General features: G+C 38.5%; 1 protein-coding gene across 1 annotated transcript in view; it reads right to left on the reverse strand.

The window, feature by feature from the left end:
• LARS1 (leucyl-tRNA synthetase 1) overlaps nt 1-13,603 on the reverse strand; it is a 62,464-nt gene that overhangs the window by 17,520 nt on the left and 31,341 nt on the right. Inside the window, exons 16-23 of the mRNA XM_043913139.1 lie at nt 12,648-12,733; nt 12,489-12,554; nt 12,175-12,257; nt 11,637-11,775; nt 10,517-10,729; nt 9,090-9,147; nt 6,985-7,048; nt 2,192-2,375 (exon numbers count right to left, since the gene is read on the reverse strand). Of these exons, the coding sequence (XP_043769074.1) occupies nt 2,192-2,375; nt 6,985-7,048; nt 9,090-9,147; nt 10,517-10,729; nt 11,637-11,775; nt 12,175-12,257; nt 12,489-12,554; nt 12,648-12,733 (893 nt within the window). The remainder of the gene's footprint in view (nt 1-2,191; nt 2,376-6,984; nt 7,049-9,089; nt 9,148-10,516; nt 10,730-11,636; nt 11,776-12,174; nt 12,258-12,488; nt 12,555-12,647; nt 12,734-13,603) is intronic.

Genomic DNA, 13,603 nt, shown 5'->3' on the forward strand with positions numbered 1-13,603 from the left:
TACTTATAATTGGTCAGAGAAGCGTTTTTCTCTCCTGCTAGACTACAATGAACGATCAAGTCTTAATTCATCCTTGTAACACTGGTGCTTAGGATGGTTCCTAATACAAAGAGACTGATATATATCTTATGAATGAAGAAAGAGAAAAAAGACAATTCTTTTCTTTTAAGCTACTTTTCCTTTAACCATTCCGTTCTCCTCTAATGCAAGACAGCATGGTGCAATGGTCATGAAAACAGGCTTTGGAGACAGAAACAAATTCAAAGTCAAGTCTGAAATGACTAGCTTTGAGGCATTTAATGAAAAATTAAAATTTTTCTAGGCTTCAATTTATTTAATTATAAAATAGAGCTAGGACTTCCCTAGACAGCAAATTTGGAAATATGCCAATATGCCAGCAAATCTGGAAAACTCAGCAGTGGCCACAGGACTGGAAAAGGTCAGTTTTCATTCCAATCCCAAAGAAAGGCAATGCCAAAGAATGCTCAAACTACCACACAATTGCACTCATCTTACATGCTAGGAAAGTAATGCTCAACATTCTCCAAGCCAGACTTCAACAGTACATGAACCATGAACTTCCAGATGTTCAAAATGGATTTAGAAAAGCCAGAGGAACCAGAGATCAAATTGCCAACATCCACTGGATCATCAAAAAAGCAAGAGAAACATGTACTTCTGCTTTATTGACCACGCCAAAACCTTTGACTGTGTGGATCACCACAAACTGGAAAATTCTTCAAGAGATGGGAATACCAGACCACCTGACCTGCCTCCTGAGAAATCTGCATGGAGGTCAAGAAGCAACAGTTAGAACTGGACATGGAGTAACAGACTGGTTCCAAATCAGGAAAGGACTACGTCAAGGCTGTATATTATCACTCTGCTTATTTAACTTATATGCAGAGTACATCATGAGAAATGCTGGGCTGGAAGAAGCACAAGTTGGAATCAAGATTGCCGGGAGAAATATCAATCACCTCAGATATGGAGATGACACCACCCTTATGACAGAAAGTGAAGAACTAAAGAGCCTCTTGATGAAAGTGAAAGAGAGTGAAAAAATTGGCTTAAAACTCAACATTCAGAAAACTAAGATCATGGCATCAGATCCCATCACTTCATGGCAAATAGATGGGGAAACAGTGGAAACACTGAGAGACTTTACTTCTGTGGGCTCCAAAATCACTGCAGATGGTGATTGCAGCCATGAAATTAAAAGACGCTTGCTCCTTGGAAGAAAAGTTATGACCAACATAGACAGCATATTAAAAAGCAGAGACATTACTTTGCCAACAAAGGTCCATCTCTAGTCAAGGCTATGATTTTTCCAGCAGTCATGTATGGATGTGAGAGTCGGACTATAAAGAAAGCTGAGTGCAGAAGAATTGATGCTTTTGAACTGTAGTGTTGGAGAAGACTGTTGAGAGTCCCTTGGACTGCAAGGAGATCCAACTAGTTCATCCTAAAGGAAATCAGTCCTGAATATTTATTGGAAGGACTGATGTTAAAGCTGAAACTCGAATACTTTGGCCACCTGATACGAAGAACTGATTGCTTGGAAACGTCCCTGATGCTGGGAAAGATTGAAGGCAGGAGAAGGGGACAACAGAGGATGAGATGGTTGGATGGCATCACCGACTCGATGGACATGAGTCTGAGGAAGCTCCAGGAGTTGGTGATGGACAGGGAAAACTGGCGTGCTCCAGTCCATGGGGCCGCAGAGTCAGACACGACTGAGCGACTGAAATGAACTGAGGACTTCCCTGGTGGTCTAGTGGCTAAGACTCTGCACTCCCAATGCAGGGGGCTCAGGTTCAGTCCCTAGTCAGGGAACAAGATCCCACACGCTGCAACTAAATGTTCGCATGCTGCAACTATTAATAAAACATCCTGCATGCCGCAATTAAAAGATCCCACATGCTGCAACTAAGAACCGACGCTGCCAAAGAAAGAAAGAAAGCTAATAATATTTTTATCATATAAAATTGCTATAAGGCTAAAATCAGATAATGGATGCAAAGTGCTTAGTATAGTTCCCAACACAAGTAAGCTTTCAATGAAGAGTGGCTATTATTAACTAATAACTAAATTAACTCTAATTTAAGAGTTAAAAAAAAAAGAAAATGTAAAAATACACCAGGACTAAGCAACTCTTTAAAGTAATAAGTGGTTAGGGACTATAGATTACCTGGCAAAAACTTTGTCATTGAAGGTATTGGCAGGACCACTTCTTAGGCTATCCCAGTTGGCAACCATTTCTTTCACCCATTCCACCCAGGTGTATAGACGGAGAATACCTGCATCTGCCATGGCTTCCACAAAGTTAGCATCTTCAACAGTGTCACCAGCATCAGCTAGAGCCAAGCGCATTCCTTGAAGAAGAAGAAAAAAAATTAATCGATGATTTAAAAATGTAGTTACTGAATATGAACTATGTGTCCAGGTGGGTACACTGCCAAGCCCACATATAAATTAAGAAACAGCAAGTGCTTTAAACCACTGCATGGATCAACAGCAAAAATAACGATCACCAAAAGCAGAATCCATAATGATGTTGTTAAAATATTTGAATTTTCTATATTGATTTGCATACACTCAGCATCAATATGCGTTTCTTCTCAGGCATGTTGTGCTAATGAGATAAAGTGATCTTTAATGAGGCAGAGAAAAAAATGATAAACTCGGGAAAGATATCCCTATCAACATCTCAGCCTCATTTAAAGGCAGCAAAATATTATGATTATTTTAATGCATAAGAAAACAGAGTGGTACCTCGTGTGCACAAATACATATTTTCTTACTTCTAAAAGCAGATTCTTCTAAGTTTCTTACTAACAAAATACAATTTTTAAAACAAAATCTTCCATCCTAAAATATTAAATTAAAAAACCAAAAACAACCCACCCATCTGTAAGAGTCTAATCAATTAAATTACAGGACATCCTTGCAATGGAAGACTATACTGCCGTAAAACAGTGAGAAAACTTTAATGTACCAACATGCTGCTGCTGCTGCTAAGTTGCTTCAGTCGTGTCCGACTCTGTGCGACCTCATAGACGGCAGCCCACAGGCTCCGCCGTCCCTGGGATTCTCCAGGCAAGAACACTGGAGTGGGTTGCCATTTCCCTCTCCAATGCATGAAAGTGAAAAGTGAAAGTGAAGTCGCTCAGTCATGTCCGACTCCTAGCGACCCCATGGACTGCAGCCCACCAGGCTCCTCCACCCATGGGATTTTCCAGGCAAGAGTACTAGAGTGGGGTGCCATTGCCTTCTCCGGTATCAACATGAAGTGACCTCAAATATGAACTCATAAGTGAAAAAGGCAAATTTCAGAATAGTATGGATGGTATGCTACCATCTGCACCTTAGAGGAGATGAGACTATGTGATATCAAATTATGTATGCATTAAATATCCTTTATAATAATACATAAGAAGCTGAACACATTTTTTAACTTTTTATATTGTAATAATTTTACAGTTACAGCAAGCATGCAAAAGACGAGGATAAACGTTTCACCATTTACCAGACTTTCTTAATGTTAACAACTTACATAACCACAGTTTCAAAAAAGCAGGAAGTTAACATCAGTATGACACTACTAACTGAGCTACAGACTTAATTCAAAATTTCACCAGCATTTTCTCTAATATCCTTTTTCTGTTCTAGGATTCAATCCAGAATCCCACCTTGCACTTGATTATTTTATCTCCTTGGTCTCTTCAAATCGTGAGAGTTTCTCAGTCTGTCCTGGACCTTGACTACTGATGGGTAGTCAGGAATTTAACAGAATTTCTCCCAACTTGGCTTTGTCTGATATTCTTGCATGATTAGATGGAGGTTATGAACCTCTGGCAAGAATATCACAATAGTGATGCTGTATGTCTTCTCAGTGCATCATTATCAGGGAGGTACATGATATTGATATGACTTACTATTGCTATTGCAAACCCTCCTCATGTGGTCAGGTAGTATCTGCCAAGTCCCTCCACCGTAAAGTTACTGTCTTTCCCTTTGTGATAAAGAAGTATCTTGGGATAGATACTCCGAGAATACGCAAATAACCTGTTGCTTTTTTTTCTAAACTTTCATCCATTGATTTTGACAACCACTGATGGAACTAAGATCATGGCATCCCGGCCCATCACTTCATGGCAAATAGATGGGGAGACAGTGGAAACAGTGGCTGACTTTATTTTGGGCTCCAAAATCACTGCAGATGGTGATTGCAGCCATGAAATTAAAAGAGGCTTACTCCTTGGAAGGAAAGTTATGACCAACATAGACAGCATATTAAAAAGCAGAGACATTACTTTGTCAACAAAGGTCCATCTAGTCAAGACTATGGTTTTTCCAGTGGTCATGTATGGATGTGAGAGTTGGACTATAAAGAAAGCTGAGTGCCAAAGAATTGATGCTTTTGAACTGTGGTGTTGGAGAAGACTCGAGAGTTCCCTTGGACTGCAAGGAGATCCAACCAGTCCATCCTAAAGGAGATCAGTCCTCGGTGTTCATTGCAAAGACTGATGTTGAAGCTGAAACTCCAATGCTTTGGCCACCTGATGCGAAGAGCTGACTCATTGGAAAAGACACTGATGCTGGGAAAGATTGAGGGCAGGAGGAGAAGGGGACGACAGAGGATGAGATGGATGGATGGCATTACCGACTCGATGGACATGGGTATGGGTGGACTCCAGGAGTTGGTGATGGACAGGGAGGCCTGGCCTGCTGCAGTTCATGGGGTCGCAAAGAATCAGACACGACTGAGTGACTGAACTGAACTGATGGATCTTGTTGTAACCTCAGATATGCGGATGATACCACCCTTATGGCAGAAAGCAAAGAAGAACTAAAAAGCCTCTTGATGAAAATGAAAAGAGGAAAGTGAAAAAGTTGGCTTAAAACTTAACATTCAGAAAACTAAGATCATGGAGTCAGGTCCCATCACTTCATGGCAAATAGATGGGAAAACAACAGAAACAGTGAGAGACTTTATTTTTGTGGGCTCCAAAATCACTGCAGATGGTGACTGCAGCCATGAAATTAAAGGACGCTCCTTGGAAGAAAAGTTATGACCAACCAAGACAGCATATTGGAGAAGGAAATGGCAACCCACTCCAATACTCTTGCCTGGAAAATCCCATGCATGGAGGAGCCTGGTAGGCTGTAGTCCATGGGGTCACGAAGAGTAGGATGTGACTGAGCGACTGAACTGAACTGAACTGATGGATCTTGTCTGTGACAATATTACTATGATGTTTCTCTACTGATGATTTTATATTTCACTCAATCCTTCCACATTACTTGGAATTCTTCTGAAAAGAAGAACAGTCCCCACTTACTTATTCAATCATTACTATATATCCCTATGGGTTCATGAATATTTAATTTATGCAAGGGGTTATAATTCAATACTACATTATTTACTTTGTCTCTTAAAAAGTTCTTGCTTGGGCAATTGGGAGCCCCTTCAAGCTGGCTCCTGTGCCCTTTCAAACTGTCCCCATTCTTTTTGAAACATTTTCTCATTTTCTGGCATCATAAACTATTGCATGCTCATTTTGTATTTTCCCTACTCCAGACCTCAAATCACCCTACTTCCTTTTACTAGAGAATGGTATTTAGAAACCAAGATCTGAACGCCAGGTGTTTCACCGCTAACTAGTGTTTTCAGTATCCACAGGCTCTCTCAGCAATGCATATATACTAACCCACACATAAATCTATGTTTATTTTTATTTATTTTTAAAATATTTATATATTATTTGGCTGCACTGGTCTTAGTTTCAGCATGCAGGATCTTCAATCTCCACTGCGGCATGTAAGATCCAATTCCCTGACTAGGGATCGAACTGGAGTCCCCTCCATTGGAAGCAGACAGTCTTAGCCACTGGACTACCAGGGAAGTACCTATGTTTATTTTTATGTCTGTCTGTATGAAAAATAAAACCCATGAGTTTATGCTGATACTGCCAATTCCAATCCAACACCACGGAGTTCATTTGAACACTTCCTCTTATCTTATTTATAGTTTCTGACACTGAGCTTTCACCCACAATATTTGTTCAATCCCAGTAAACATATAAAAGTTTCAGAACTGCTAATATACACTTCTTTAAAAAAAAAAAAAAAAACTAACTACAATATTGTGTACAGTTCTTTTCGTCTTACTATGTTGTCAAAATACTGTTTTTCTAAGTAACTTAGGTTAGTTCTTCCCCATCCCTTTCAGTACAGTCTCAAACTGTGGCAGCCTTGATCAACAAAAAGAAGTGCCATGATGACCAAAGGCTAGGTTACATAAGGAAGGACTGGCTCCTTCAGGTTAGATAGTGCATTTTTTTCTCTTGACAAAGTAATGATTAAATGAAAGAGTAATGAAGTCAGGGGAAACTCATCTATATGTATATCAAATATGGAGGAAATACTTTGAAAAAGCTTCCTATATGCTTAACATCTCTATAAACCAACTATTTAATTTTAGAAATAGCATGAAATTGCGTTTCCAGGTGGCACTACTGGTAAAGTGCCCACCTGCCAATGCAGGAGACATAAAAGATGTGAGTTGGGAAGATCCCCTGGCGTAGGGCATGGCAATCCACTCCAGTATTCTTGCCTAGAGAACTCCACTGACAGAGGAGCCTGGTGGTTACAATCCATAGGGTCACCAAGAGTTGGACATGACTGAAGCACTTACCCCAGCATGAAATTAGGAACAAGTCAGGTAGCACTAACAGTGAGTTTCCTTTGAAAGAAGACTCTAATAATCTTAGCTTAAATTTGTTTCTAAACAGATATTAGCAATTCTTATGTTTTAAAAATGATGTTGCTTGTACAGAAAGAAAACATGAATATTTTAAAGTATTGGTAAAAGCTAAAGAGAAAAGCAATGAAACGGAAACAAGAATGCTAACTTGCCTTCTGCAGTCTGAGGAGAACTGGGGACACTAGGCAACAGCAATAACAAAAACATACACTCACCATCGGCTGAATATTTATCAACAGCTTGGGACAAAGTGAGGAAGTTGCCTGTGGATTTTGACATCTGAAAAAGAAAGTCAATGATAAGGCTTTAGTAAGAGTATATATCAATAAAATAAACCAGATCAGCCACATCAAATTAAATGAGCAGGCTACAATTAGATAAAGATAAAAAGGATTAGAAACATGCAAAGGAAAAGACACCTTAAACTTATTTTACAGAGGAGAAAACTGAAATCCAGTCAATACAATAACTTGCCCGAGTAACTAATCGAGTCAGTGACAAAGCTAGGACGGCATCTCCTGTGTGACACTCAGTCCATGGCTCTTTCCATTAACTGATACTGTCGCTTGGGAATTGGTTTAGACATGTGGAGTGATTACACTATAACTATGGACCACTTCAGCTGGTTATAAGAGCTTTATAACAATTAGAGTCATTCAGAAATGAATGGACAAGCTCATTAGGTCAAAATTAGGGCTTTAGGAAACTTCTTGTCATTAGGGTCGCAACAGCTGCTTACTCAAGCTGTGCTCTGCCTGAGGGCAGCACAAGTAAGTAGGTACCGGGCACAGCCCAGCAATCTACTGTTTAAAACACTTCTGTGTCTCGGTAACTTTGCTAACACCAAAGAGAAGTGGCCGTTCTATCAACTTTCTACTACAGACTAATAAAATCTTGTAATAAAATGAGTATGAAACTTAAGTGAAAGTGTTAGTCGCTCAGTCATGTCCGACTCTTTGCGACCCTATGGCTCCTCTGTCCATGGAATTCTCCAGGCAAGAATACTGAAGTGGGTAGCCATTCCCTTCTCTAGGAGATCTTCCTGATCCAGGGGTTGAATCTGGGATGTCCTGAATTGCAAGCAGATTCTTTACTGTCTGAGCCACCAGGAAAGCCCTCTACCAGGGACGTACAGTGTATACATAACACAACAATGTGGAGACCAAAGGAAACATCATGTTATATTAATGGCAGGATTTATATTTGCACTCTCATATACACATGCACACACATATATATATGTAAATATATATACAGTTCCACTTTGACCTACAAAGAAAAAATGAGTTCGACAATCAAAAGTCCTTGTTGATTTAACAAAATCTATAAAGTAGCTATTTTCCAGCCTAATGTACAGATTATCTTAAATGAACTTTTTTATTCCTTGTTAGGGCACTGGTTAAAAAAAAAATCTCATTTTGCAATTCATATAATCTACCATTTGTTTAAATCTATAACTATTTTCATTATGACATAGCAATGAATATTCTTTGATCATTAATATTCCATCAGATATAGCAAGATTTAATGGCTGGAACAAGTCCAAGCTAGAACAAGTCCAACTTGTTAGAATTGTTATTAATGAGAAATAAATAACATTGTAATTTAATTTTTTTGTTTAGTTGAGGAAGCGTGCCCCTTTCTCGTGCACAAAGGCATTATGGGGGCAAAAAAGGGCTTGTCAAGAGATTGGCATAACTCCTGTTGAGGATACTGAATAATCAGATACTTATGAAGCATTAAAAAAATCATATATATTAATATATGTACTATCATTATACTGCTATGATACTACTAGTATAATTATAGTATCATTACTAGTAATAGGGGAAGTTGCAGTAGTATAGGGAGAGATATACTGTCTAGAAAGAAGCATTAAATAACACTTAAGAATCCTACAGACTCCAAAATTCTATTATTCTAATCTAATGGCTAGTCACAGTAAAAAGCAAAAACCACCAAATTATTTTCTCAACTTAATGAGAAAGATATTGTAGGGTCACAAAGCTAGAATCTTTATATTTCCTGTCCCTTTCTCTGCCTCTCTTCTCTGGTAACAATTTGTCACTCTTTGCCACTCTAATACAATTATTATATAGGAAAGTTTTCCCTATCCCGCCTCTCAATTAATACTATCTACTCCACTCACTCAATTTTCAAGATAAATCTTTAATTTACATTGGTAGTACTAAAAATTTTAAATGCAAGATTTTTAATTCTCTGATTTTCATATTCTTTATTTCTTTAAGAAAGTACAACATCCTAAATCTGAAAAACGTTTCTGCAGAATTCTAACGTTTCAAGAGGTAATGAGTGTTACCTTCTCAGAGTTGAGGAGGAGATGTCCATTCGCTCTCACAGCTACAGGCCATTTATCACTTGACAGGTAAATGTTTAAAGATAGAAAATAAAATTTAAAGAATATGGCTTAGCCTTAAAAAGTTGAGGTAAATGCTAAGAGTCATAAAAGTTTCTTAAGGCAAATGTGCAGGGATATTTATTGAGTCCTGTTTACTAGTATTCACTAGTAAAGGACTGGCTTATAAATTATGGTGCAGGCATACGATGAAATACTATGAACTATCTTAAAAATACAGGCCGGGCTATATATATAGATATAAAAAGATCTTTGTTGTTTAGTCAATAAGCGGTGTCTGACTCTTCTGCAACCCCATGGACAGTAGCCCATCAGGCTCCTCTGTCCATGGGATTTTCCAGGCAGGAATACTGAAGTGGGTTGCTATTTTCTTCTCCAGGGGATCTTCCCGGCCCAGGGATCAAACCCACATCTCCTGCATTGCAGGTGGATTCTTTCCCACTGTGCCACCAGGGATAGATCCTCTTCCACGAAAAGTTGCAGTGAAAATTACATGAGTTACTAAAAGTGATTATAACAATGGTAACAATAAGCACCGGAAGCTACCATTTTTCTATAATTTTTAACACCTTCATATATGTCCAAAACTTGATGCAATGGGATAAGTATTCAACCATGTTACTAACAAGTACTTCTAAAACACCCGATTTCTCCAAAAACACATTTAAACCAATAGAGAAAACTAACTGAATGACAAGAACCACATCAGATTTATTTTATTCCTCTCCTTCAAACTCTTTTATTCTTGAGAAAGAAAATGTAATCTCATTCCAAATGCAATCTCACCCTAAATACAAGAAGTTCCATGAGATTACTTTGGTTCTGCAAAATAAAATTTGAATAGTGGGAGGGGTTTGTTTCTTCAGCTACTTGAAGACAGGAGAGAAAGACACAGGAACATGTCTGGGTCAAAAGGGAAGATGACAGAAGGAATACTCTCGAGCACATGGTATTAAAAATGCATCTCTGATCCAGATTCTAGTCAGAACATCATGACTTAATACTGGAAACTTGGGGCTCTCAGCTCTAAAAGGATGTTTCCTTCCCATTCTAATGACCTAGGCTCTGTTTGAAATTGCCTGTTATTTCAGCATCTTAACAGGTCAAATGAGTCATGTAATAGGTCAAGCGAATTACTGATTGACCGTCAAAGTATCTGAAATGTGAAATGCTTTGGCAGTTCAAAGCAGGTATGAGAATTTCTGGATATAACAGAAGGTGTGCTTTCTCCTTCATTATATTTAATATAAGAAAAAGAACGTATTGGCAAATCTAACAATACCCTCTACAATAACATCAGTATATTTGAAGCCACAAGGAACCCTTGTCAATAATCAGTAAGTTTAGTTCACATCTGTTTTAGCACTCACCACTCTTCTGGCCACATAGCCACATGATTATAAAGGAAATATGAAAGATGATTTGGAATAAGATCCTTGCCAGAGGCTCGAAGATCCACAGGATACCAGAACTCAAATTCCTGCTTTAACTGATCTAATTTTTCCTTTGGGATCTGAGTCTTAGGAAATGGAGCTTCCTTGAAGAAAATATAATCCCAAACCTCCTTGGTCATTTGCTGTGGTCTGTATTAAAATAAAAGTAATGAATAAACAACAACAGAACACATATAGTTTCTTTGAAAACAACCAACATTCTAATCCAACCATGAAGTAGAAATCGATTTTTTTTTAAAGTATTTATTCTACTTATTCATTTATTTGGCTGTGTCGAGTCTTAGCTGTGGCATGGGGGATTGCCATTGCATCATGCCAGATCTTTCATTTCAGCACACAGATCCTCTAGTTGTGGCACACAGGCTCAGTAGTTGCACAACTCGGCCTTAGTTGCTCCTCAGCATGTAGGATCTTAGTTCCCCAACTAGGGATTGAACCCACATCCTGTGCATTGCAAGGTGGATTCTTAAATACTGGACCACCAGTGAAGTCCCAGAAATCGCTTTCTTAATGTTTTACAGTAACAAATGAGGACAAGAGACTCCCATAAGAATAAAGAGTGGATAACAGAGGGGTTTTTTATTACTTTTTCTCAATTCAGCAACAAAAAACATCATGACAAAATTCCACTAAATGAATTCTTATAAAAACAAATTATTAGAAAGTATTTTCAGGGACTTCTCTGGTGGTCCAGGGGTTAAGAATCTGCCTTCCAACTCAGAGGACGTGGATTCAGTCCCTGGTTGGGGAACTAAGATCCCACTTGCCAAGGGGCAAATAAGCCCACATTCTGCAACTACAGAACCCATGCGCCCTGAAGCCTGCACACCACAATTAGAGAGAAAGCTTGAGCCCTGAAAAGTCCTTGATCGCAACTAAAGATCCGGAATGCCACAATAATGATATTGCCTCAACTAAGACCAGATGCATCCAAAAATAAATTAATTTTTTTTAAAAAAAGCATTTTCAATACATAAATAAAAAAATTACATCTCATGCTAACAAATTACCTTTCTTCCCCTATCCATTTACCAACCTGATGCCCAACGGAGACTCTGCTTGTCCATGCAAGTTACCTCCCTGCAGCAGGTGTGCAACTGTGTAAAATGCCATGTAAATAGTGGAGTCAGAGAGCGATTCAATCAGCCACTGCTCATCCCAGGGCAAACGAGTCCCTACAAGTAAAAGGAAGAAAATTCGTGCAAGAGGAATCTAAGAGACACTTCATCCCCAGAATTCACATTTTCAAAAGCAGATCTCTTGCACCGACAAAGCTACTTCTGTAGGTTCTTAAATTTACTTGAATAATATAAACTGATAAATATTTTTTAAATGGTTGAAACACTAGAAATTTTCTATTAAAAATAACTGCACCATAAAACTATATGGGTTAGATACTTCTACCATCAGGTGAATAGGAGGGGGGACCAGACCCTAGTTTCTCTCACCCTCTAACCAAAAACCTCTCACTTCCAGTTCAGAAAAACAATGGGAGAGAAGGAAAAAAGGTAAAGTGTTAACCTGCTGTGTAACTGGCCAAGCCATTCAAATGGACAAATCTGAAGTCTGCTTACCTAGGCCGTAAGTTCTTGAGCAAGCATGCTCCTGCAGCCAATCTAAGGTTGCTTCAAAATTCCTCCTAGTCTCCTCACAGTACCTGGACAGAGCAGAATATAACGTGTCTCTCCTCTTCGGCTTCATCATCTTCCCTATTTCTCATCTGCTTCCCCTTCCCCTTGGAGAAGGGAATGGCAACCCACTCAAGTATTCTTGCCTGGAGAATTCCATGGACAGAGGAGCCTAGCGGGCTACAGTCCACGGACTCACAGAGTTGGACATGACTGAACGACTAACACTTCCCCTTCCCCAGCACCTTCTCCCATCTTACGTTTCTAGGTTCTTCAAGCATTGGGATGTCTGTTTTTTCCAGTTCTCTTCTCCATAATCCAAGTACCTGGGAGTGGACAAATTGATTAAAAAAAAAAAGTCAAGGATAAGCAAAGTGACGGGAGAAAATTTCTGCTTGCTATCTATAAGAGAAACTAACCACTGGTCACACAGGGCCACAACACATTCATCTGAAGACCTGGACATAACTTGTTTCTCTGGTTCCATGTAAATATATGCATCTCCCTAGATGAAAGTAAATAAAAATATGTCAGATACCATGTCAAAGCAATCTCTATTCCTCAAGAAAAGAAGTAACTTTAAAAAAAATGCTCTACCACCAATAACTAAATTGCAAGTTTTCACTACGTCTTCCCTCTTCCCAGAGTAGAAGTTACTTGCCTTTCTTTCTATATATCACTTGTTTCTGAAAAGGCCTGCATCTTTATCAGGTGGATCACCTTCCCTAGGTGCAACTTATTCCTTTGCAGAGTAAAAGATATTTAACAGCTTCTATTGCTATGGTTTGAAAGCTATGGCAGCCTTCTATTTCTGTTATAAGAACATAAAAATAGGAAACTAAATGCATGGAACAACTGCCTTTAAAAAAACACAGGCATGAAAACTAGATACGGAAAATAACATTACCAAAGATTTATAGTATCGTGAAAAATTTCCACTAGAAAATTGACCATAAATTTTATTTTTTTTAAATATTAAAACATTAAAACAAATATCTCTTAAGGTGTTACAATCCCAAGCTTATTAGGCTAGGATAATTTTTTAAAATAAGATTCAGCATTGTTATTCATAAAGTGATTCACTGCTCTGTGTTCTTAACACAAGTTCTTCACACTGAAACAGGTAGGACTTTGGTTTAACAATGGTAAATTAAAAACAGACATTTAATTAACTCTGCTCCTTCTCAAAATTCGAACAAAATGACAACAAAGAGGTTTTCTTTTTAATGGTATGAAGTCACAAAGACAAGAATGGGAGAAGAAATAACATCAACCAAATTTTGAAAACTAAAAAGCAGAATGACTGACAATTGTATTAGTGGACCAAAGGAAGCTAGCTGAATCCTAAGCCCACAGAAGAGAAAGCTGAATTCTT

This window comes from Cervus elaphus, chromosome 9, assembly GCF_910594005.1.
Source record: "Cervus elaphus chromosome 9, mCerEla1.1, whole genome shotgun sequence".
NCBI classification, from domain to species: domain Eukaryota; kingdom Metazoa; phylum Chordata; class Mammalia; order Artiodactyla; family Cervidae; genus Cervus; species Cervus elaphus.